The 22,115-nt window shown below is 38.7% G+C and overlaps 1 protein-coding gene across 5 annotated transcripts in view; it reads right to left on the bottom strand.

Annotated features, from left to right (window-relative positions):
- Positions 1–540: 540 nt before the first annotated feature.
- Positions 541–22,115, bottom strand: part of ANXA3 (annexin A3) — a 43,444-nt gene continuing 21,869 nt past the window's right edge. For all 5 annotated transcript variants that reach the window (XM_072810119.1, XM_072810122.1, XM_072810120.1 and 2 more), the window contains 8 exons: positions 21,350–21,440; positions 16,132–16,211; positions 12,988–13,044; positions 12,530–12,623; positions 10,788–10,883; positions 9,826–9,884; positions 8,377–8,499; positions 541–935 (listed from right to left, as the gene is read on the bottom strand). In XM_072810119.1, coding sequence (XP_072666220.1) covers positions 876–935; positions 8,377–8,499; positions 9,826–9,884; positions 10,788–10,883; positions 12,530–12,623; positions 12,988–13,044; positions 16,132–16,211; positions 21,350–21,440 — 660 coding nt within the window. In that variant the 3' untranslated portion in view covers positions 541–875. The remainder of the gene's footprint in view (positions 936–8,376; positions 8,500–9,825; positions 9,885–10,787; positions 10,884–12,529; positions 12,624–12,987; positions 13,045–16,131; positions 16,212–21,349; positions 21,441–22,115) is intronic.

Raw genomic sequence — 22,115 nt, 5'->3', positions numbered from 1 at the left:
TCTCTGTTTCTATGGCTCACACATTTATCATTTCTATGCAAGTCCAGACTAATAACTCCAAATGGACAGTATTACCTTATATATTTCATATTAGTTAAGATATTTCATCTTAAGTTGCTGGCAAAAAGAACATGAGGAATTTTTTTTAATGCATAGTTTTACAAACTTATTTTAGAGGAAAAGCATCTTTAGAGAATTGGTTCTACATACCCATTCTGGGAAAATAGAATTTAGCATGAAATGACCACAATGCATGTTTGCCATTCTGACAGGAAGTGGTTAGATTTATGGTTCAGCAGATGTCTTCTAAGGGCTGAATAACTTCTCCTGCACTGCCACTCCTATAGCTTGATCACAGCTAGAAAGAGCAGGCCAGGATTACACACAGCTTCATTCTTTCTTAAAGATAAATGTAATTAATAAGGTAATAGATAAATTAAGGCAGCAATACCTTTTATTTAAAAATGCATTTTAAAATACCGTTAATTGTTGGCGATCATGTACAAAACAATGTTGGCATATGTTAAAAACAAAGACAAATTTCCTTTCATAAAAGCAAAACTTTTATTGACTCTGATTACAAATTTAATGTGTTAGAATTCTACAAAGATTCTCACTTCCTAAGCAGAAAAATAATTTGTATCATATTAGCAGATCCTTAATACATTTAAAAATTTCATTTATGAGTTACTACAGGATGCTGAGATGCTCTACTATAATCACTTTTTGTTGTTATTATGGAATGATGAAAATGGCCATTAGGAAAACAGTTTGCTGTTTACACTTGCTTTTACTTTAAACTCTGAGAAAGGAGTAAGCAGACTGTTGGAAAGGCCCGTCGTGGAGCAGTGACCTTCGGAGATTATGTTCTTGACTCAGTCATCTCCCCCACAGATCTTTAAGAGCGTGAGTTCATACTCTCCAGAAGTATCCGACTATAAGGAAAAGGAGAGAAGGACAGATATAGCATAAATAATGAAAGAACCGTAAATGAAAGAACCGTAAATGAATGAAATCCCACAGCTCTAGGGGATTCTCTGGGGTGAGACTCATGACCTGGATCATTTAGTAAAATGCACCTGTAATTCCATTATTCATTCATACCTGAGTGTAATTATTCCAGCCTAGCATCTTCTTTACAATACATAATGTTTAAATTCTTCCTGATTCATTGCAATTGAATTTCAATTTAGGTTAAAAAAAATAAGATTGCGGGACGCCTGGGTGACTCAGCCGTTGAGTGTCTGCCTTTGGTTCAGGGCATGGACCTGGAGTTTCAGGATCGAGTCCCACATCGGGCTCCCTGCATGGAGCCTGCTTCTCCCTCTGCCTATGTCTCTGCCTCTCTCTCTGTGTCTCTCATGAATCAATAAGTAAAATCTTAAAAAAAATAAAAATAAAATAAAAAGATAATAAATAAGATTGCATCAATTGTGTGACATTATATAAATTACTTTTCTAATAAAACTTTAAAAATGACAATTTTAATAATACTATATTAATATTCATCATATGCTTGCTCTTCTAAGGGTTAACTACTTTAATCTTATAATCCTTTTAACTCTATGCAGTAGGTGCCCTAAGTATGTCGATTTAATGAGAAATGAGAAAAACAGAGGTTAGGAAACTCTAAATCAAATAGAAAATAAGCAACAGAAGTAGGATTCAAGCCAGATAGCCTGGTGCCTTAACACCATACTATACTGCCTGATTTAAGAAACTGAAACAAACTACACTCCCAAAGAGTATACTTTCCAGTTCCTTTCCTCTAAGCTGCCAAAATACATCTTGGTTCAGAACAGATATCACGTGAGTTTGAGGCCTAATGTACAAAGATGCCTGTTTGCCATGCAAAACAGGTAAAACTTTTGCATAGCATTGGTGGTTAAACTTGGCTTTTAATCTAGACTGCCTAAAATCCTCACATTGTTCTTATTCTATTCAAAGCAACTCAAACAGTGAGCCCTCCTTATCGCTTAAGTTTCACATCAGGATAAATATGAGAGTTAGTAGTAATGCAAAGGAAGGCATAAAGAAGGATCATTTAGCGAAGAGATTATGCATTGCTTTCATAATGAGACACCCAGGCATTACTATACATTCTCCTGTTTTATACAGATTGTAGCTCTTTTTCTATTGGTTTTTCTAAGTCTTGCTCTACCATATGTAATAATCTCTGAAACTGCTGATAAGCCAACAATGCTCTATTTGTGTATTAAAACAGCTCCCGTTAGCCATCTCTGACCAAGCTGTAAACAATTTTTAGCAGTTCTATCAGTTAGACAAGAAAATATATCCAAGTAGCTTAACAGAGCTATATATAACTTCTGATCCACTGTTGATGCTAAACAAACGTCCATCCTTTCTCCTACCTCTATACATCTTTTTTTTTTTTTTTTTTTCAAAATCAGCAAAAATAAAATTTAATTGTGCGCCGCAGGTGTGGGCAGTCCATCCTTCCTTGGGAAGGCCCGTCAGCCGTCTTGAGGGAAAGCACCCCTGTTCTTCCTGCAGATGGGTGCCTCAAGGACCCAGATGGCTGGCCCCTGGGGTGGGCCACCTCAGCCCGCGGTAGGGGGTTGGATCTGAAGAGGCAAGGTGCACAGTGGGGGCCCCCCGGCACTTTCCATAGGCCCTTGGCTCCCTCTTCGTCGTGGCAGGCTCCAACCCTAGGCCAACCCTAATTAAGATTAGGCCATATTAATTGCTCTCAAGAAACTAATTGTCTCTATTGGTGTGTTTTTAACAGTGCCACCAACAATTCTCTCTTCTCCCGACTTTTATCCCATCTTTTCATCCTCTACATTTAATCCATCCTGCTGATTATTTCTTTGCAGTGTTTTTTAACTTATTCTCTCCATTCTGACCATGGCAAATCTACTCTAGGCTCACATCTCTTGTCACTAGTTTCCTTGGCTCTAGATTCATCAACTGTATTCTCCAAGGTGTTAATTCTTATTGCTTTGTAAATCAAGTCCAATGGCCACCATGTCCACCAAGCCCTTACTTTTTCTGTAAGTAGTCCTGGCTTTTCCTTTTTCCTCTCTGGCATCCTTACATTTGTCTTCTGCAGGCTCACCCTCACCTATCCAGCCATTAATTGTGAGTAATGCTTAAATCTCACTTCTAAGCTTTCTTCTCCTCTTAATTTATATTTTCTCCTTAGAGGATATCATTCATGTCCAACTTTCAGTAACATAATTGACTCTGAAAATATATCTCATACCACTAGCTACTGACCTGACAATTCTACTTACATATTTCAAAGACATTTCTAACTCAACGAGTGCAAAACCAAACTCATGAACTTTCTCTCCCACTCCCCAAAAAGTAAAAGAAAACAAGACACAAAAACAAAAACCTAAAGCCTAACCTTCTTGTAGGTCTTAGCACCACTATCTGATCCCAAGTTAAAAACCTGGGAGCCATCCTTGACACCTTTTTTTTTCTTGTTCCTTACACCAAGATATCACATCAAGTCCCCGAAGTTTTAATTTCTAAATATCTTTTGACTTTTTGTTCTTTGCTCTCTTTGCATTAGTACTTTGCATTACTCAGTCATAGCAGCTCCAGTATGACTAATAAAATAACTCAGTACCCCTAAATCTCTCCTTTCTTATGTCCAATTCATTCCCCATGGCCACAGGGATCTTTTCAAAATGTACTTCTGATCACGACACTATGCACTTAAAATGAAAACTCTTCAATATTCTTGGGCTAAAGACAGATCCTTAAACATTGCCAAAATGGTCTTGGGTGATCTGGTCCCCCCAGCCTTATTTTTCATCATGTCTCCTTACTATGAGGTCTTTCCACTTGTAATTCCATTTCCTTTTGTTAGAATGCTCTACTGACTCTCCGACCTGACAAACTTTGTCCACTCTTTTTCAGATCTGAATCATAATTTTCTCATAGAAGCTTTTCCTATAGGTTGTCCTCCTATCATATGGTCTTACAGCACAGTGTCTCTTTCCTTTATGTTTAACATAGTTGTAATTTTACATTTATTTGTAATTCCATAAGGACAGGAAACTTTTTTTTTTTTTACTTTGCTTGTAATTATAACCCTCAGTAAGGCACACAATATGCATTCAGTAAGTATTTTTAATTGAATGGATGAAATACAAATTCTGTGGTCTCAAAACTCTTTTTTAACTGAATTCATCTTGCCACTCAGATTTTGTCTTTCAGTATTCCCCAGGGTGGACCCCCAAATCGATCTAGTGCCTTACTACTTCTTTCTGTCCTACTCCTTACCATATACACATTCCTAAAGCATTCACCTGAGTCCCTGTTGAGCACCATAGCACTTGCCCCACAGGAGGCACTCAACACAAGCTTATTAAACCTGAAAGGAAGGCTTAAGACTCATTTCCCCAGGAAACATTCCCTATCTAATCCCAAACTTCTTTACTTTCAGTTCCTACATTACTATCCTCTGGATTGCATAAACTAGTATTTAATTGTATGTTGTTTCATATTATCTTCTTCTAAGTGTTTTTTTTATGCTCATCTCATCTCTACATGGACTAGGAATTGAGGATGGCTACTATGTTTTCCATTAAAAGACCCTGGAATTGTGTTATTTATTAAATAGCCACTTAATTTGTTGCTCAATGAAATCTACCAAGAAAATGAAATTTTGTATTAATATCTTACTATTAAGTAATAAGACAGACACAGTTGTTTTTCACCTACTTCCTTTCTCTCCTCTTACCACCCACCCCCAACTGTTATCACCTGAGAAAGGTGTTAATGAACAGAGAGAAATGTCTAAACTACAGGCAAAAGAGGAAGACAAAATGAAAGGTCAGGTAATATATGAAATGGTACTCTAGCTGCTGAATTATGGAAATTTAAGCATCAAAAAGATCCTATTTGGGACGCCTAGGTGGCTCAGGGCATGGTCCTGGAGTCCTGGGATCGAGTTCCACACCGAGCTCCTTGTGGGGAGCCTGCTTCTCCCTCTGCCTGCGTCTCTGCCTCTCTCTCTGTCTCTCATGAATAAATAAATAAAATATTTCTTTTTATAAAAAGATCCTGTTCATCAGTATTGAAAACGTAACGAGATTATTTGATATATTTTATATTTAATAATGTACCTTTATTTGTTTGTTGTTTCTTGCAATGTGATTTATGCTTTTGTTGTTCAAAAATTTGTTCCCTGCTTCTGGGTCACAAAGGTAATTCTTATTTTTTCTTGGATTAACTTTATAATTTTATCTTTTATATATTGTTTTTTTTTTTTTATATATATATATATATTTTTTTTATATATATTGTTTTTTAGTTCATCTCCAGTTTACAGGTGATATGGTGTTAGGTAGGATCCAGTCTTAGTTTTTGCTATAGAGTCAACCAGGTTTCCCAATATATTTTTACTAAATAATCTGTCCCTCCCCTACTGATTTATGGTGCCCCTTCTAGCCTATATGTTTCCACAAACAATTGGATTTGTCTCTGAGGTCTCCATTTTGTTCCATTGATTCATTTGTGTTCTTAATCCAAAACTACATCTAAAACAATTAATAATCACTTTGTACCATGTCAGTCTCTAGTAGGACTATCCCTTTCCCTATCTTTACTCTTTGTATTTAAGGTTGATTAGTCATGAATCTTCATTCTTTCATATAAATGTTAGAGTAAGTCAATCCAGGTCCTCAAACAAATCCAGCTGGAATGTTGATTGAAATTGCATTTGATTTATAGCTTACTTTGAGAAATAACTGACATCTTTATAATAACCTATCACATCACTCAAGTGAACTATCTCTCCATTTATTGACATATGTTATGGTGTTCATAACAGTATTTAAGTTTTCTCCATCATTATGTAGTCTTGGTCCAGTGAATTCCTGAATAGTTTATAGTTTTTCATTTCTATTATGAATGGTATCTTAATTTTGATGATATAGTATAAGAAATACTGTTCATTTTGATAGGCTGATCTTTATCTGGCAACACTGCTGAATTTTTATTACTGATGGTAATTTATAATTCCTGATTTTTCTAGAAATATGATTGTATTTACTGAAAATAATGAAAGCTTCAACTCTTCCATTTCATCCTTACACATTTTTTCCTTCCTATCCAGTACTCTCTAGGCCCCCTAGTCCTCTCTGAGACAGTACTAAGGTATATTAGTATAGTATTTATTAGTATATAGGAAGTATTATTGTTCTGATCCCTATCTTAAAGGAACTATATCTAAAGTTTCTCCACTGAGTTTAAGTATGTACTTGCTATAATATGTTGGTATACAAGCTTTATCAATTTAAGGAGGTTTGCTTCTATTTTTAATTTGGTTAAATGTTTTTTTCTTACAATAAATAGGTATTGCTCCCTTTCCAAAAGCTTTTCCTACAAAGACTGAAATAATTATAAAATTATCTTTTATATGTGTGGAATGTGGGCAATCACATTAACTTTCTGATGTTGAGCCATCCTTTTACTCCTGGGTTAAACCTCACTGGATTTTGATGTATTATTTTTTAATAAACTGATACATTCAGTCAATTGGCTCTTTGCTATCTATATTCATAAGTGAAATGAATTTGTCATTTTCTTTGTCCTCTGTCTTTGGAATCAAGATTATACTAAATTCGGGGCACATGGGTGGCTCAGTCAGTTTAATATCTGCCTTCAGCTCAGGTCACAATCCAGGGATCTTGGGATCAAGACCCATGTTGGGCTCCCTGCTCCGTGATAGCCTGCCTGCTTCTCCCTCTCCCTCTGCCCCTCCTTCTGCTTGTGTGCTCTCTCTTTCTCTCTGTCAAATAACTAAAATAAATACAATCTTAAAAGAGATTATACTAAATTCATAAAATGAACTAGGCAGCTCTCATTTTTCCTGCCTTCTGGTACAACTTGCATACGATAGGAATATCTGTTCCTTCAAAGTTTGGTGAAGCTCACCTGTGAGTCTAGCAAATCCTGGGGTTTTTAGGAAGGTAGTCTTTGACCTCCTTTTTAATTTGTTTCATACTTATTGATCTAGCTGAAGCTCTCTCTTTTTTTCCCTGATCCAACCTTAACATTTCATTTTTTAAAAAATGTACATTAGGTGATAGAGATGAGGAAAACTCATGCAATTTTATTTTATTTTTTTTCCTCACGCAATTTTAAATTACAAACTGAATTCTTCAGCAATGAATTCTCTTTCCTATCAAGGCACCACATAGCTGAGATGTATCCTAATATAATAAGCCTCAATTAGCCAGCCACCGAGGGAGGGAGAACTAATGGTTAATTTGATTTTCTAGTTTGCTGAGGGTGAATTGAAGACCTTCTTTGTGATTCAACCTTGTTACTGGCATCTTTATAAAATATAAGAGTCTACTTTTCTGCCTTAGATATAGTACAATATGGTTAATGTTATTAAATTTTCCTGTGTTGATTGAAACTATTTTAATGTGTCAGAATGGATTTAAATTGTATTGAGTATGAGTGGATGAAATCTGCTCTAAGCCTCAGGCACAGTCTGAGAGCTGCCTTTTTGAGTAAGTTCCCGATTTCAATTTAAGCATGCATCTCCTCCTGCAAAGATTTAGTGTTAAGAGAAAAGTTCCAGTTGAAAGAAAAAAAGGATTTGTTTTGATGAATGAATCTAGTTGATCAATTGATGTGAAAAGGGAAGTCCATTGGTAATATTTACCAAGATTACATGTGTCCTTTACATCTGCCTCAGCAATCCTGCAAACTTACCAGAATTTATCCCTTAGATACACTTGTGCCTTATGAAAATGGGTATGCATATCACAGCCCTGTTTACAATAGCAAGAAACTGGAAACATTTATTGGTATGGTGGGTGCAAATATATAAATAATGGAGTGATATGCAGCTGTTAAAAGAATGAGAAAGTTCCTATTAACTGAAATGAGATGAGCTCCAAAGTACAGAACCATGCTATCTATATTTTGAGTAAAACAAGAGGAAATTTAACTATGCCTGAAACTAATGTGACATTGTATGTCAACTAGACTTCAGGTAAAAGTAGGAAATTTAAAACATGTATTTTGTTTTCCTTCTATTGTCATAAAGAAAAACTGAAATAAAAAGAATAAAAAATACTGTAATATAAAAATCAGGTAGATGACTTGCATATACAATTCACAAAAGAAGAACAATTAGTGGCCACTAAACCAAAAAAAAAAATGTTGAGTATCTATTATGTGCCTGGGATTTTAGAGTTAAAAATAATCACTATCTTTAGGAGACATTTTGTGACCACTATTTTAAACTCAGAAAACACATTTATACGTTGGCAGGGAGAAAGAAAACTCAGTCACGTATCTCTATGTTTTAAGGATTATACAGAAAAGTGGACAAATAGAGAAAGGCAAAATGTATTTCACTATTTTTAAGATGAGACTTACTTTAATTGCTGAATATAGGGAATAGCCATAATGCTTCTTAAACTCTGCTCGAATGTCCAAAAGGTCAATTTCTGATCTGGAAACCATTATTCGGTTCAGAGTAAACTCATCAGTTCCAGCACCCTGTTAAGAAATACAGGTGCCCACAGTACAAATCTCACTGGTCACAAAACAACATATAGATCTGTATTTATAGGAAACAGATGATGGTGCACAAAATATTCAACCACAGTGACTCTTCTTCACTCATTTGTCATCAAACTTCATCATTCATATAGTCAAGAAATATTTATTGAGTGCTTATTCTGTGCCATCACCATGCCAAATGCTGAAAACAGAAATGAGATATCCCTGCTAGGCTTCCAACTTTGTAAAGAATATGCCACATAATCCAACATACAGGAAATCTTGGGTATTATGGGGGTGTGTGTTAGGAGGGCCTAAAATAGATCAAGGATTGGGAAAGGTCTGCCTCGGGCTGAAGTAATCAACCAGATGAAGGAATCTACTACCTGCCAGACATGCTTCCATGCACTGTGCATATGGTAGTGAAGAGCACAGATTCATCTCTATTTGCATGGAATTGACGTTTTAACGGATAGAGATGGACAGTAAAGAAAGTTAACACGTTATTAATAAGAAATATGAAATGGGTTGTGACCAAAAGAAAGCCAATCAGCCTGTTTAGTCAGGAAAGACCTTTCTCAGAAGAGATGAGCCACAGGTAGACCTGGAGGAGGTACATTCCAGGCAGAGAGGGCAACAAACACAAAGACAATGATGTGGGAAGACACTTGGCATGGTCAAGGACAGAAAGAAGGCCAAGGTGGCTGAGGCACAAAGGGTAAGGATTAGCAGGAATAGTAGAACTTCAGAGAGTCGGGCAAGGCTAGCTCCTGTCGGGGCTCCCCACTGAAGTGAGTGAACACGGGACAGAGAGCAGCCTTGGTGGGTGGTGAGGTGAGGGACAGGAAGCGTTCACTTTGGATGTCACTTTGAAGGCACATGTGGATCTCTATAGGAAATGTCCAGTCAAGAGACTGAAGAAAGCATTTTCTCATGTGCCAGGCTCTGGGCAAGGGCCTGAAAGCCAGAAAATCCCCTGTACTCACAGACCTCACCGTCTAGCAGCAGTAACAGACATGAAAGTGCAGGATTTCTATAGAAAAGGCTACTGACTCCATTTTTTTTTTTTTTTTTTTTTTAAGAAAAGCAGCTGGAGAGGCCACCAGACCTAATGAGTCAGGTTTGAGGTTTGCTGTTCTAGAACAAGTTTTACTGACTACTCTCTTTACTATCTCTAGAATGATTAGGATACTATCAACTTACGAGACAAACGAGTACTCCTCCGAGGAGGAAAAGGACATGAAATTCCATCAATATTATGCAACTTCTTTTTATATTCTCCTTGAGGGAGACTGAGAATGGATATGAAATTTCCAGACCTACCTTTAAAGCTTGATGCAGTCTTGCAGCCAAAAAGGCAGGCATGTTTCTGGCACAATGAACTGTTATAAAAAGCAAAGTAATATGTTCAATTTCACTTAATAGAAATTGAGTTAATCTACGGTAGTATGTTTTTTAAAAAGATTATTTGAGTAACCATCCCACTCCACCCCCCCCCCCATCACTACTGGCTTTTATTTAGAATGGAGAGGTGAATGCTTCACCTGAATTTCAAAGGCTTATCACATCATTTTTGCACAGACCTTTAGCACAGTCATTATCTTTAGTCATGGGGAAAATATAATTACCTGCCAAAGAAGCTCCCACAGCAGCTCACTCATCTCCAGAACCCAGACACACCAACACCTACACTTACATTGATAACTCCCTAGGGTGTACCATTGCTCCATTTCTAGCGTCTTCGACTGCTGATAAATAACTTGGGCCCAAAGACCAATCCGCTTACATAACGGTGTTTGTGCCTGCTTGTTAACCCATATGTCTCCAGGACCAGCTTGGGTCTGTGACTGATTTTCTGTGCACTACACCCAGTTAGCTTGGCCAAGAGGGAGGAGACCTATGGTTCTGACCTGGGCTCAGCTTTGGGAGCTACTGATATCTTCCAAAACTAACCAAATATGGTAAATTACTAAATTTAGTAAATTATGAGATTATTCAGTTTTCAACAAGCCTTAATAAAAATGCCAACAGAAATGTAATATTTTCATCTCTCAAGGAGTTTACAATCCAAGCATGGTGATAAACTAATACAAAGTTAAAAGGCAAAGTAAAACCTAAAAAGATAACTTCTTCATGCATTCATTTAACATATTTGTTGAACATATTTTGTGCACTGTGGGAGCATAAAGATGGATCAGTCAGGATTCTTATAGGAAGGACTGAATCTTCACATTGGTTGAAAACAAGTGCAAAGTAACTCGGTTTATAAGCACTTGAGGGCTTACCTATTGCCAGCAGTAGGTCTTCAAAATGCCCAGACAATTCTCCTTTGATGCTGTCCTCAATGTCCTTCTGGCTAATATTTCTGTATTCATCAAATGCTACAAAGCGGCACCACAAAAATATTTAAAGCATCCCATCTGACCACAATTGAATATATTCCAGTTTTTTATTTGATATGCAAGTTGTTAAGTGTCAAACTCAAAAACTCCTTTTCAAACCATCAAAATTTGAGCATGGAAGTTTTGCCTCTTTTTTAAAATATCATCTACAATAAAACCGAAATTCCATAGGCCATTTTCTTCAATGATTTCTTTCTCTCTTCTCTCCTCCCCCTTCCCAGGCTGATAGAATTTAAAATAGCCTGAAAAGTTAAATGAAAAATAACTTATCTAATAAGGTGGGCTACTTTTTAAAAAGAGATTTTATTTATTTATTCATGAGAGACACAGAGAGAGAGAGAGAGGCAGAGACACAGGCAGAGGGAGAAGCAGGTTCCATGCAGGGTGCCTGACGTGGGACTCGAACCCGGATCTCCAGGATCACACCCTGGGCTGAAGGCGGCGCTAAACCGCTGAGCCGCCTGGGCTGCCCAGGTGGGCTGCTTTTAAATTATAGCAGCACCTGGTGTGCTGCTATAATAATAGTGTGGTTGTTAGTCAAATATGCTTTATCTGCTGAAGAAATCTTAATTATGAAGATTTCTTTCTGCAGAGTAAATCATTTCCTAAGGCAGCATGGCCTACTCACTCACCAGAAGGCATTCAAATGTCTTGATCAGTTTTTGCCAAAAAGCAAAATCTATATGTCACTAAGTACACAGACATACTTTGAAAGCCAAGTAAATTTTTTTTTCTTTTTTCTTTTTTTTTTGAAAGCCAAGTAAATTTTTCCTGAGGAAATTTTGAAAAAGACTTTGGAGAGAAATCTAGGATTGTTTGGTTTTTATTTTCAAATAAAGATGCTAATAAAGCAACTAAAATATACTATTACCATTATTTTATAAAATAAGTGAAACTTTAATGCCACAATTAAGGAAGGGCAATCTCAGAACTAAAATGTCATAGTAATATCCTTATGTTTCCTCATTTTTCCATCAACTCAGCATAAGCCTAGTCATGCACTATGGTAGCTCGCTCAACCAGCACCTGGAAGCCAAGTCAGCTGTTCATAGCAAGCAGAGTTCTGGGCTTCTGGGTGCTGTTGTTTCCAGAAAGGTTCAGGGAGATACATGAGTGTCAGGAGGTGGGTGCTTGGCAGTTCCGTGTAATAGTTGGTCTGCCCGAAAGAACTATGCCGCCTTTCCCCATTTATCATCACATCAGAAAGAGCTGAATGTTAATCCTTGTAAACACATTAACAGATAACCTGTTTTTTCTGGAAAGCGACTAACTAGGGAAGAGGTGGATTGGAAGCATTGCCTTCAGGCTCCTCTGTATCACTGGAAATTATTCCTCTCTGCTTTTACCCCAGAGGGCTCCCCCATTTCTTCTCCCTGTTGTCCCTCTTCCATCTGTCACCTGTCACTCACTAGGTAATGCATTCAGCCTTCAGGAAAGACAAGAGGAGGGTCACTTCTGCCTTGAGTTGGAACACAGCTCCCCATGTATTCTCCGGAATTGTTTATACATACAAACGGAAGAGCCTTTGCAATTTTTAACTTCATTTTCCAGAATTTTGCATATTAAACCCCCAAACATTTGCAAATACAACATGAAGTAAAAAGGATTGTAATGTGAGCGCATACTCAGTTTCAGGTGAGGATAGCTCCTTAAACACAGGATCTCAGTGAACTTATCTTCATCTGTGCCCCATCTGTTCTCCCCAGCATTATAGAGAATCTATCAGACAAGAAGGAAGACTTAGAATGTTATTATGGACACAATCTCTCCCTCCCTCTGTTCTCTCAGTAGGAGGGTGTCGGACCAAGAAGAATGGGAAGTTTACTTGGTGGTAGAGGTTAGCGAGATCATCTCTCACCCAAGGCCTTCACTATTAGCAGACTAGGAATCTGAGAGTCAGGGAGGTGGAGCCAGAAGAAACACCACTGGGGGAGACAGAAAACTAGGGGTGGGTGATGCCCAGCCTTCAGGCTGCACCTCCAGAGGGGACATGAGAGGACAGCCTCTGTTGGTGCCTCACCAATGAAAAGGCAGTCAAACGGGAGACTGGTTACAGGGTTGTTTTCTTTGCTCTATTACTGACCTGGGCATCCTTTTTGGCCAGATGCTCATCCACTTTCAGACTTTCATCTCTTCTGCCCTAAACAGGGAAGATGAAGACAAAGGCAATCCCTTTTATTTATTTTATTTTATTTTATTTTATTTTATTTTATTTTATTTTATTTTATTTTATTTTATTTTATTTATTTATTTATTTATTTATTTAGGCAATCCCTTTTAAAGACAGAAGATTCTAATGCTCAGTATTTCAATCAGCAGGACATTTTAGACGTTTTTCTCCAGTGGAGGCCAAGAAGCACAGAGGAATCAGGCACTCAGGGCTCCTGTTCTGGCTCTGAGTACACCAGCCACGAAGTTTGTAACAAATCACATGAATCTCTTCCTCTGAAAACTCAAAGACCTTAAGGGGATGAACAGACAAGCCACAGACTGGGAAAAAATATTTACAAACACACATCGGATGCAGGACTTATATCCAAAATATATTAGGAGCTCTTAACACTTACTTAAGCAACGAAAACCTAATTATAAAACAAGCAAGAGATCTGCACAGGCATCAGATATACAGTTGGCAAGAAAGCACATGAAAAGATGCTCAATATTATATGTCATTACGGAACCGAAAATTAAATAAACAAGAAAATACCACTACATACCTATTAGACTGGTTAAAATCCAAAACCCTGACAATACCAAATGCCAGGAAGAATTTGGAACAACTGGAACTGTCACTCTTTTCGAGCAGGAATGCAAATTGATAAAGCCACTTTGGAAGACAGTTTGACCACTTCTTACAAAACCAACCATTCTTTAACTATAATCCAGCGACTGTGCTCCTTGATATTCACCCAAGTGAGCTGAAAACTTAAGTCCACACAAAAACTCGTACATGAACGTTAGCAGTTTTTACTCCTAATTGCCAAAGCTTGGAAAAGACCAAGATGCCTTCAACGGGTGAAACACACCGTCGTATATCCACGCAATGGAATAGTATTCAGTGATAAAAAGAAAAAGAGCTATCAAGCCATGAAAGACACTTAGCATATTAATAAATGTAAGAAGCCAATCTGAAGAGGCACCCTGCTCTGTGATTCCCACCATATGACATTCTGGAAAAGGTAAAAAAAATAGAGATGGTAAAAAGATCAGTGATTGCCAGGGGTTTTAAAGAAAGAGAAGGATGAAGAGTTGGAGGCCAGGAATTTTAGGGCAGTAAAACTACTCTCTGTGATACTGTAACGGAGGATACATGATATTATACATTTGTCCAAACCCATGAGTGAAACCTAAATGTACCTATATGGACTCTAGTTAACAAGAATGTATCAGTTTTCGTTCACCAATGATAATATGCAATAACGTACTTTCTGCCCCACTTTTCTGGAAATCTAAAAATAAAAGATTGTTATGCTCTTAAAAATAAAGTTTATTAAAAAACAGAGCCCTCGAAGGTTGCCACCAACTCGAATGTGGAGGCCTCAGGAACAAAGTGTGCATCTGTGCTTGTGCACAGACCCTCAGCACATCGTAGAAAGATGAGAGATAGGAAAAGGGAATTGCCTGAATTTTTTTGGAAATTTTTGGTGAACGAAATGTTTGGCTCTAATATGTTTTAAATGCATTTATTCCCATTTTCAAACATTAGCTCCTTGTATGCCTGTCTGGTTTCCACAAGATTTCTTTTCCTTTTCAGAGCTGCCGCCATTCTGCTGTTAGATCGCCTTTTTCTTTCTGTATATATTTTTTATTGGAGTTCGATTTGCCAACATATAGCATAACACCCAGTGTTCATCCCGTCAAGTGCCCCCTTCAGTACCCATCACCCAGTCACCCCAACCCCCCACCCACCTCCCCTTCCACCACCCCTAGTTCGTTTCCCAGAGTTAGGAGTCTTCATGTTCTGTCTCCCTTTCTGATATTTCCCACTCATTTTTTCTCCTTTCCCCCTTATTCCCTTTCACTAGTTTTTATATTCCCCAAATGAATGAGAACATATAATGTTTGTCCTTCTCCGATTGACTTCCTTCACTCAGCATAATACCCTCCAGGTCCATCCACGTTGAAGCAAATGGTGGGTGTCTGTCGTTTCTAAGGGTAGACTGCCTCTGTTCTGTTCCATTGTGCAGCCTGCTCCAGTAAGAAAAATGCCGACCCACTGCTACTACTACTAATAATCACGTTTTATGTGCGAAGTACTGTTTGCACCCACACCCTCAATCTACACAAAACCCCCTGAGGTTGGTACTCTTATTTTAATTTTACAGATGTGAAAACAAAGGTTTTAAGGCTTAAAGTCGTTTGTTCAAACAAAGCTAGTAGGTAGCAGAGGAGCCTGAGAGTTCAGGTCCATTGGATTCTAACCACCTGCCCTGAAGCCCTACTCTCTGCTGCCTCCTATGGGTGTTGTGTGCTTGTGTGCGCGTGTAAATGGGTGTACACTTATGCACATAAACCTCTGAGAGTGTTTGCTTGCCGCAATGCCTCATAAATTTGAGTTTCTGGGCTCAATCTCTAAGGTTTTTACTATTTAAAATAATGAAAACCATATTATGATAAATTGTTTTCTTGTGGCATAATGCCTCACGTTGACAAGTACTATTTCTAGCTTCAGGCCGCGGCCATTGTTGGGATTTTCTCACACATTAAGAGTTGTGTAAATCAGCTGAAAGAAGACAGTGAAATGTGGCTTAAATTACTGCCTCTCTTATACACATCTGTGGTTATACCTCAACCTTGACCTTATCACTTTTATTATAAAGTCATGAACCTCCTGAGAAGGGAGAGCTAGATGTGGCCTCATGTGGTCATATACTGACAAACGGTTTAGCAATTCTTCCAAAGGTAGCAAAGATAAAGTTGCAACAAGTCATTTTTTGTTTATTTTTATTTTTGCAGCTCTTGTTTTTTTTTTTTTTAATCCAGAGACTGATACACTCATTTCTGAAGATAATTTTTCCATATCAAGTTTCCTACCTAATATAAATGCTGACAAAAGAAATATATATTCTTTGGAGTCCAGAAATGAAAATGTAAAATGAACAAATTATTTCACGAGGAAAATTGCAATCTCATTGTCTCTGTTTGGTTATTTTTAAACTCCTTAAAATTTTTTTTATCAAGCACACAGCTTATCAGGCAGCTAGGTAATAAAAAAATTAAAACTTACATCTGCCAAAGTCAAAAGAGCTTTCCGGAAATCACCAGATGTTTCAGAACTAATATCATCTCCAAGACTCTTCTTATATACTGAAACCAAATAAGAATAAATTAAGCCTTGACAAACTGGAAAACATTATTACAAAACAGAGAAAAGCGTAAATGTCAACATTGGCAAAGAATGAGTACCTGATAAAATAAATCTTGCTTCTGTTTTTACCCTCCTGGTGCTTTTCTGATATGGATACATTCTTCTCATAACTCTTACTGTCGTGTGTGTTGTGGTAGATGCAGAAGAACAGAAAGAACTGGCATTTTGAATGAAATCATGGTCCACTTTATCTGACAATGGCACTAAAGTACGTGTCATGGAAAAGCCAGGGTGGGCAAGCTGCTGGTTTGCCTTCTCATTACTATGTCCTTCTTCCACAGTAACAGAACACTGTCCTTGAGCAAGACATAATGCCCACAACTTAAGACTGCATTCTCAGCTTTCCGCTTAGCTAGGTACAGCTCCACAATTATGTTCTTGGCAACGAGAGGTAGGCAAGCACACGTGACATTGCCGGGAACTCTCCATAAGGGACAGCCATGTCCCTCCTCCATCCTACTGCCTGGTCGGTAGACTGACTCTTAGAGCTCAGGCAACCACCTTGGATTTGAAGACAAGCACTAGGTCTTAGCAGCAGCATGGAAGGAAGCAAGAAGGGGCATTGAGTCTGAAAGTGTTGGGGAGCTACTATGTCAGACCTAGAATTGCCTGTCTCTGACTTCTTCTACATCTGGGAGAAATACATTTTTATCTTATCTGAGCCACTGTCTGTTTTATGGAACCTAAATTTAATTGTGATGTATACAGCCAGATAGTATTATGTGATACCTCTCAAAAATGAGAAAGGTACCCTAAAATATACTATTTCCCATGACAAATGCCAATTGTGTGTTCACACATTTTAGTACTAACTAGTTGTAGCCTCTCTTGCATAGACTGTATCGTGCAATGTCCATTGATTTTAAATCTCTTTTTGCTCCATCCATGAGGTAGTGATTCACCGACAGCCACTATATGCCTAGATGTAGCTGACACCAGGCAGCTCTTTGAACTCTGCCTGCAACATTCTCAAGAACTCTAACGGTCAGGGGCACCTGGGTGGCTCAGTCGGTTGAGCTTCTGTCTTAGGCTCGGGTCATGATTCCAGAATCCTGGGAATGAGCCCTGAATCAGGCTCCCTACTCAGTAAGGAGTCTGCTTCTCCTTCTCCCTTGACCTCTCTCCCCTTCTCATGCTCTTTCTCTCTCAAATAAATAAATAAAATCTTAAAAAAAAATAAAACTCCATGTCATATAAATGTCCTTTTAAATCAACATAAGACAATTGTAGAAGGTATGAGATTATTTAATAGCAAGAATTGTGTTGAAATAGAAACTCTTCCAGCATGATTTTAGTCTTTTTTTTTACAAAATCTGTAATTTTTTGAAGCCACTCAAAGAAGCATAATCCATTTTTATACAAATTATTTAAGTAATAACAACACTTAATAGGCATCGTTTTATCTAACAGTTGTGATATTTTATCTATCCATTCTAATTAGAAAATTTTTTTTAAATACTAGAAACAGTTTAGAAATCAGCTATTTAGACTCTATAGTGTCATTGTACTAGACAAGCTACACAAGACACCTGGTCCTTTTATAAAAGCCAAGATGGTAGCCAACTTTGATGGATTTTGTATACATGGGCCACCATTTCACGTTATATGACACCACCACCCTTGCTGTAGCTGACTCCCACTGCGTTGGCATCTGACTATAGGTAGCCAGCAGCCTAAGAGGTGACCTAGTAGGAGAATGTCACCCAAAATAATATCTATTAGATGATGTCTTCCTGAGCTCATTGAATCTTCTCTTAGGGAGTGAACCATACAGAAAAGAGACAAAGACAGTACAGTAACAAAGAAGTAAGAATCCAAGGAATAAGGCACAAAACAGAAGCCAAGAATAGCCATAAACCATGGGGGCAAATAAAAGGCTGAGTAGACAAATACCTTGTGGGAGAAGTTACTTGGTGCTGTCAAGAACAGTAGAAGCAGAAAGGGAAAAAAAGGAGTCACTGTAACAGAAACATCAGCATTGGGGCGCCTGGATGGCTCAGTGGTTGAGTATCTGCCTTTAGCTCAGGTCCTGGTCCTGGAGTCATGGGATCAAGTCCCCCAGGAGCCTGCTCCTCCCTCTGTCTGTGTCTCTGCCTCTCTGTGTGTCTCTCATGAATAAATAAAATCTAAGAAAGAAAGAAAGAAAGAAAGAAAGAAAGAAAGAAAGAAAGAAAGATCAGCATAGTGAGCAATGGATGCCTGATGCTGAGGGAGCGACAGGACAAGTGAACCCCTAGGGTAGTGCTGTGTCCTGAATTTCTGTAAATCTTGGCTACACATGGCTGGGACTATTTCCTTCTTTTGCTTCTTAATTATCATTAATCCCTATTAATCAAAGTAACCTAGGTGCCGGCCCATTCCTATAGCCTTAGAGAGCTTACCTCACACAGATATCAAGGCTGCTGATAACTGAACTATTATCACAGGTCATATTTGCAAAACGACAGTGCTAAATGCTAGAACTTTCACTTGGCTCTTAAGATGACAATCTCAATCTTGAGGCTATTAATTCAATGCATACTTGAATTTATCGCCTACTATTCTGGGCACTGGAGCTACTGCAGCAGTGAACAAAGCCAGACAAAATTCCTGGCTTCATGGAGCTTACGTCTTAGGGTTGTTTGTATGTAGATGCTGGATCCCAGGAAGCCACCAAGGGGTGGGTCAACTCATGGAGCAGTAACTCTTCTAAGAAACACTAGGAAGTAACAAGGCATCTTGGAATACAGCCACTGGTTCTGACGATTTTTTTACGTGTAAATCTGATTGAACTGAGAAAACCAAATATTTTAAAAACCTACAATGTGCCCATCTGTGGCTATTATTAAGCAATTATCTCATCTACTCCAAAATCAGCCTGTATGCTTTATGGAGCTGGGATTAGGACACTGTAAATTATAATTCTCTTCTGTACCCCCCTCCCCTGCCCCAACTCCCTGCCTGGGCTCCACCACTTGGGGTAGAGGGCGATGGAAGGCAGGAGGAGAGAAGAGCAGGCTAGTTGTTTGCTATTCACAGCAGGCAAAGCGGTGAAGGCCTTTCATCCTGACAGCAGCAGTAGGTTCCGCTCCCAGAATGAGCCAATTAGCACTGGCAGAGAGGGCCCGCTCTAGCCAGATGCAGCCCTTTCGCACAGATCTGAACTCCTCAGAGCCCCTGAGGCAACAACACTGGCAGGGTGGTTCCCCTCCTATGAGCTTCTAGTTTCTGAAAACCCCATCTCCTCTGTTGTCCCAGCCCTGGGATTTGTTGAGACCTCCTGCTGTCCCTGTGTTCCCTTTTCGCTTTTCGGTTCTCCAAAGGGTGTGTAAACAATTCTCTATATTAAATTCTATTAAAATGCCTAGTGCTCTTTCTGGTTTTATGGCTCCCTGATGAGCACATGAATAAAATAGTCATTTACCTATCATTGAGGCAAGTGAAGGTATTTACCTTCCAATGAGAATTTCTCAAAGTCACCTATTGAACACCCATCCAGGAGGCAGTATATCCCTTTTCTCGACCTCTCCTACTGCAGGACTTCCCTGATACACAAACAGAAACTGTGGCTCCCTTGGGGTGCTTGGGGAAGATTAGAGGACGCTGTTGTTGTATAATGCAGAATTCAGGCTGCTCTTTGTCCCGGTTCCTGGCAGGGAACTTCTAAACCTTGGAATTTCCCAAATAATAGGAGTGTCTTTGTTATTTGTGGAAGGCCCCATGAACCACACCTGAGTTCATGCTAACAGGATGATTCAGGGTAGGGGTTGGTCCCAGAAAGATCAACATGTGTAATTAGAAGGCTTGGGGCCTTGAGCCACGTGATGTCAGCCTAACCTGCAGGGAACAGAGGGGCCTGGAGATGGAGTACAGTTACGTGGCCGGTGATTCAGCCTTGCCTATGTAATGAAACCTCAAAAAAAACTGGATACCAAGGATCAAATGAGTTTCCCCGGTTGGTAATTATAGATCGATGTGCTGGGAGGGAGATGCCTCTTGAGGACACAGCAGCTTTGCATTTGGGACCCTCTCAGACTTCTCCAATGCAGGTCTTCATTTGACTGATCCTGATTGCTATTCTTTAGAGTAAAACAATAATTGTAAGTACGGGTGGCCCTTGAGCAACCGGTGTGAACTGCACAGTCCACCTAAATGTGGATTTTTAAATTTTTCTCTTCCTTTTGATTTTCTAAAAAACATTTTATCTCTCACTTCATTTTAAGAACACAGCGTATAATACATATAAGATACAAAGTGTGTGTTAGTCAACTGTTTATGTTACCAATAAAGCTTCCAGTCAACAGCAGGCTATTAGTAGTTAAGTTATTGAGGAGTCAAAAGTCATACGTGGATTTTGAACTATGCAGGGGGTCAGCACCCCTAACCCTTGTGTTGTGCAGGGGTCAACCGTACAGGGCTTTCTTGAATTCTGTGAGTTATGGTAGCAAGCTCTTGAACCCTAAGGAGTGGTGAGAACACCTGACCTTGCTATTTGGTCAGAAGGGTACATGGCCTGGGGACCCTGAGCTTGTGGCAGGTGTCTGAAGTGAGACTAGTTCTCCGGGGACTGTGCGGTAACTTGTGGAGTCATGCTAACCCTGGGCAGTCTGTGTCAGTGCTGCAGGGACTTTCTCATTTTCACACAGCTAACAAGCAGACTATTAGGACTTTAGCTAATTATCCTGAATCCACAGGCTTCACACATTCTCTGAATGGCCCGTCTCATTTTCCACACGAAAAATCAAGAGGCTAATCTAAGTGGCTTTTAACATACAGCAATATATAATGACTTGGATCTCTTAACGTGGATGAAAATAGTTGATTGAATTAAGCAGTGATTGCCAAGAGCAAAATCCACTATCGTGGTAATGTTATAAGCGCAGAGCGTCAATGCTACTGTTAGGCAGCAGTTTCTGGCTTGGGTCATGTTCAACTTTTCTTGGAAAATCCATAGACCTCAGCCCATTTAAAAATGTATCTTTCATGTCTTACCTTCCCAAAATGCCTTGTGAAAAAGAGCTTGGTGGATTTCTGGGAAAAGCAACACCAGCTCATCAGTGTGTGCACAGGGGTAAAAGTAAGCAGAAAAGAAAGCCACCTGTGTAGTAGGCTTGGGCAATCTCCTTCATCTGTCTGCTTGTTCTGGTGGTTAAGACTTCAATCAGTGCCTGTTCACTGGTTCCAACTCCCTAAAAAGGAAAAGGAGGTCTATTTTTAGAATACTTAAAAGGCTTAATTTCAGGCATTTCAGCCTTAATATCTTGTTTTATACAGATGAAGTTTTAGTAAATCAGCATAAGGTTGTATATTGCACTCAAGTAGTTTTCTCATTTCTTCATGTTTTCGTATGCAAATAACACAAATCATCTAAGCTGACATAGAAATTTTCGAGATTTCCTACTTTAGCGTGAGAATCAATTCAATAATTGTGGGAAGAAATAGTGTAAAGGGAAAAGCCCATGTCATTTGAGAGCAGATGCAAGCATTCAAACATGCCATTATACTTAGAAAGGGCTCTGCATTTTTTTGAATGAGTTCATCGTTCCTCCAATGCACTAAGTTGGTCAGCAGGTAACATCTTCATACAGGGAGATTTTTAAAGCCTTAATAATGTATGTTATGGGCCTAGTTGGTTTGGGGACTAGTTACCCCAAGCCTTGGTTTATATTGAGATCACTGAATCACACTGCGACTTCAAGCCTTTTACAGTAGGACTTGATCAAAGAAAGTCAATGCAGTTTATGAACTGAGGCTGAATTCTGTCCCTCTGTGGCAGAGGTTCCTAGCTTCCCTCAACATCTCTCCTTTTTAATTAATTAACTAATCCATTCATTTAAAAACAGACTATTTTTTAGGTTAGTTTT

Source organism: Canis lupus, chromosome 33 (genome assembly GCF_048164855.1).
Source record: "Canis lupus baileyi chromosome 33, mCanLup2.hap1, whole genome shotgun sequence".
Taxonomy (NCBI): domain Eukaryota; kingdom Metazoa; phylum Chordata; class Mammalia; order Carnivora; family Canidae; genus Canis; species Canis lupus.
This window is presented reverse-complemented; position numbering and strand designations above follow the sequence as displayed.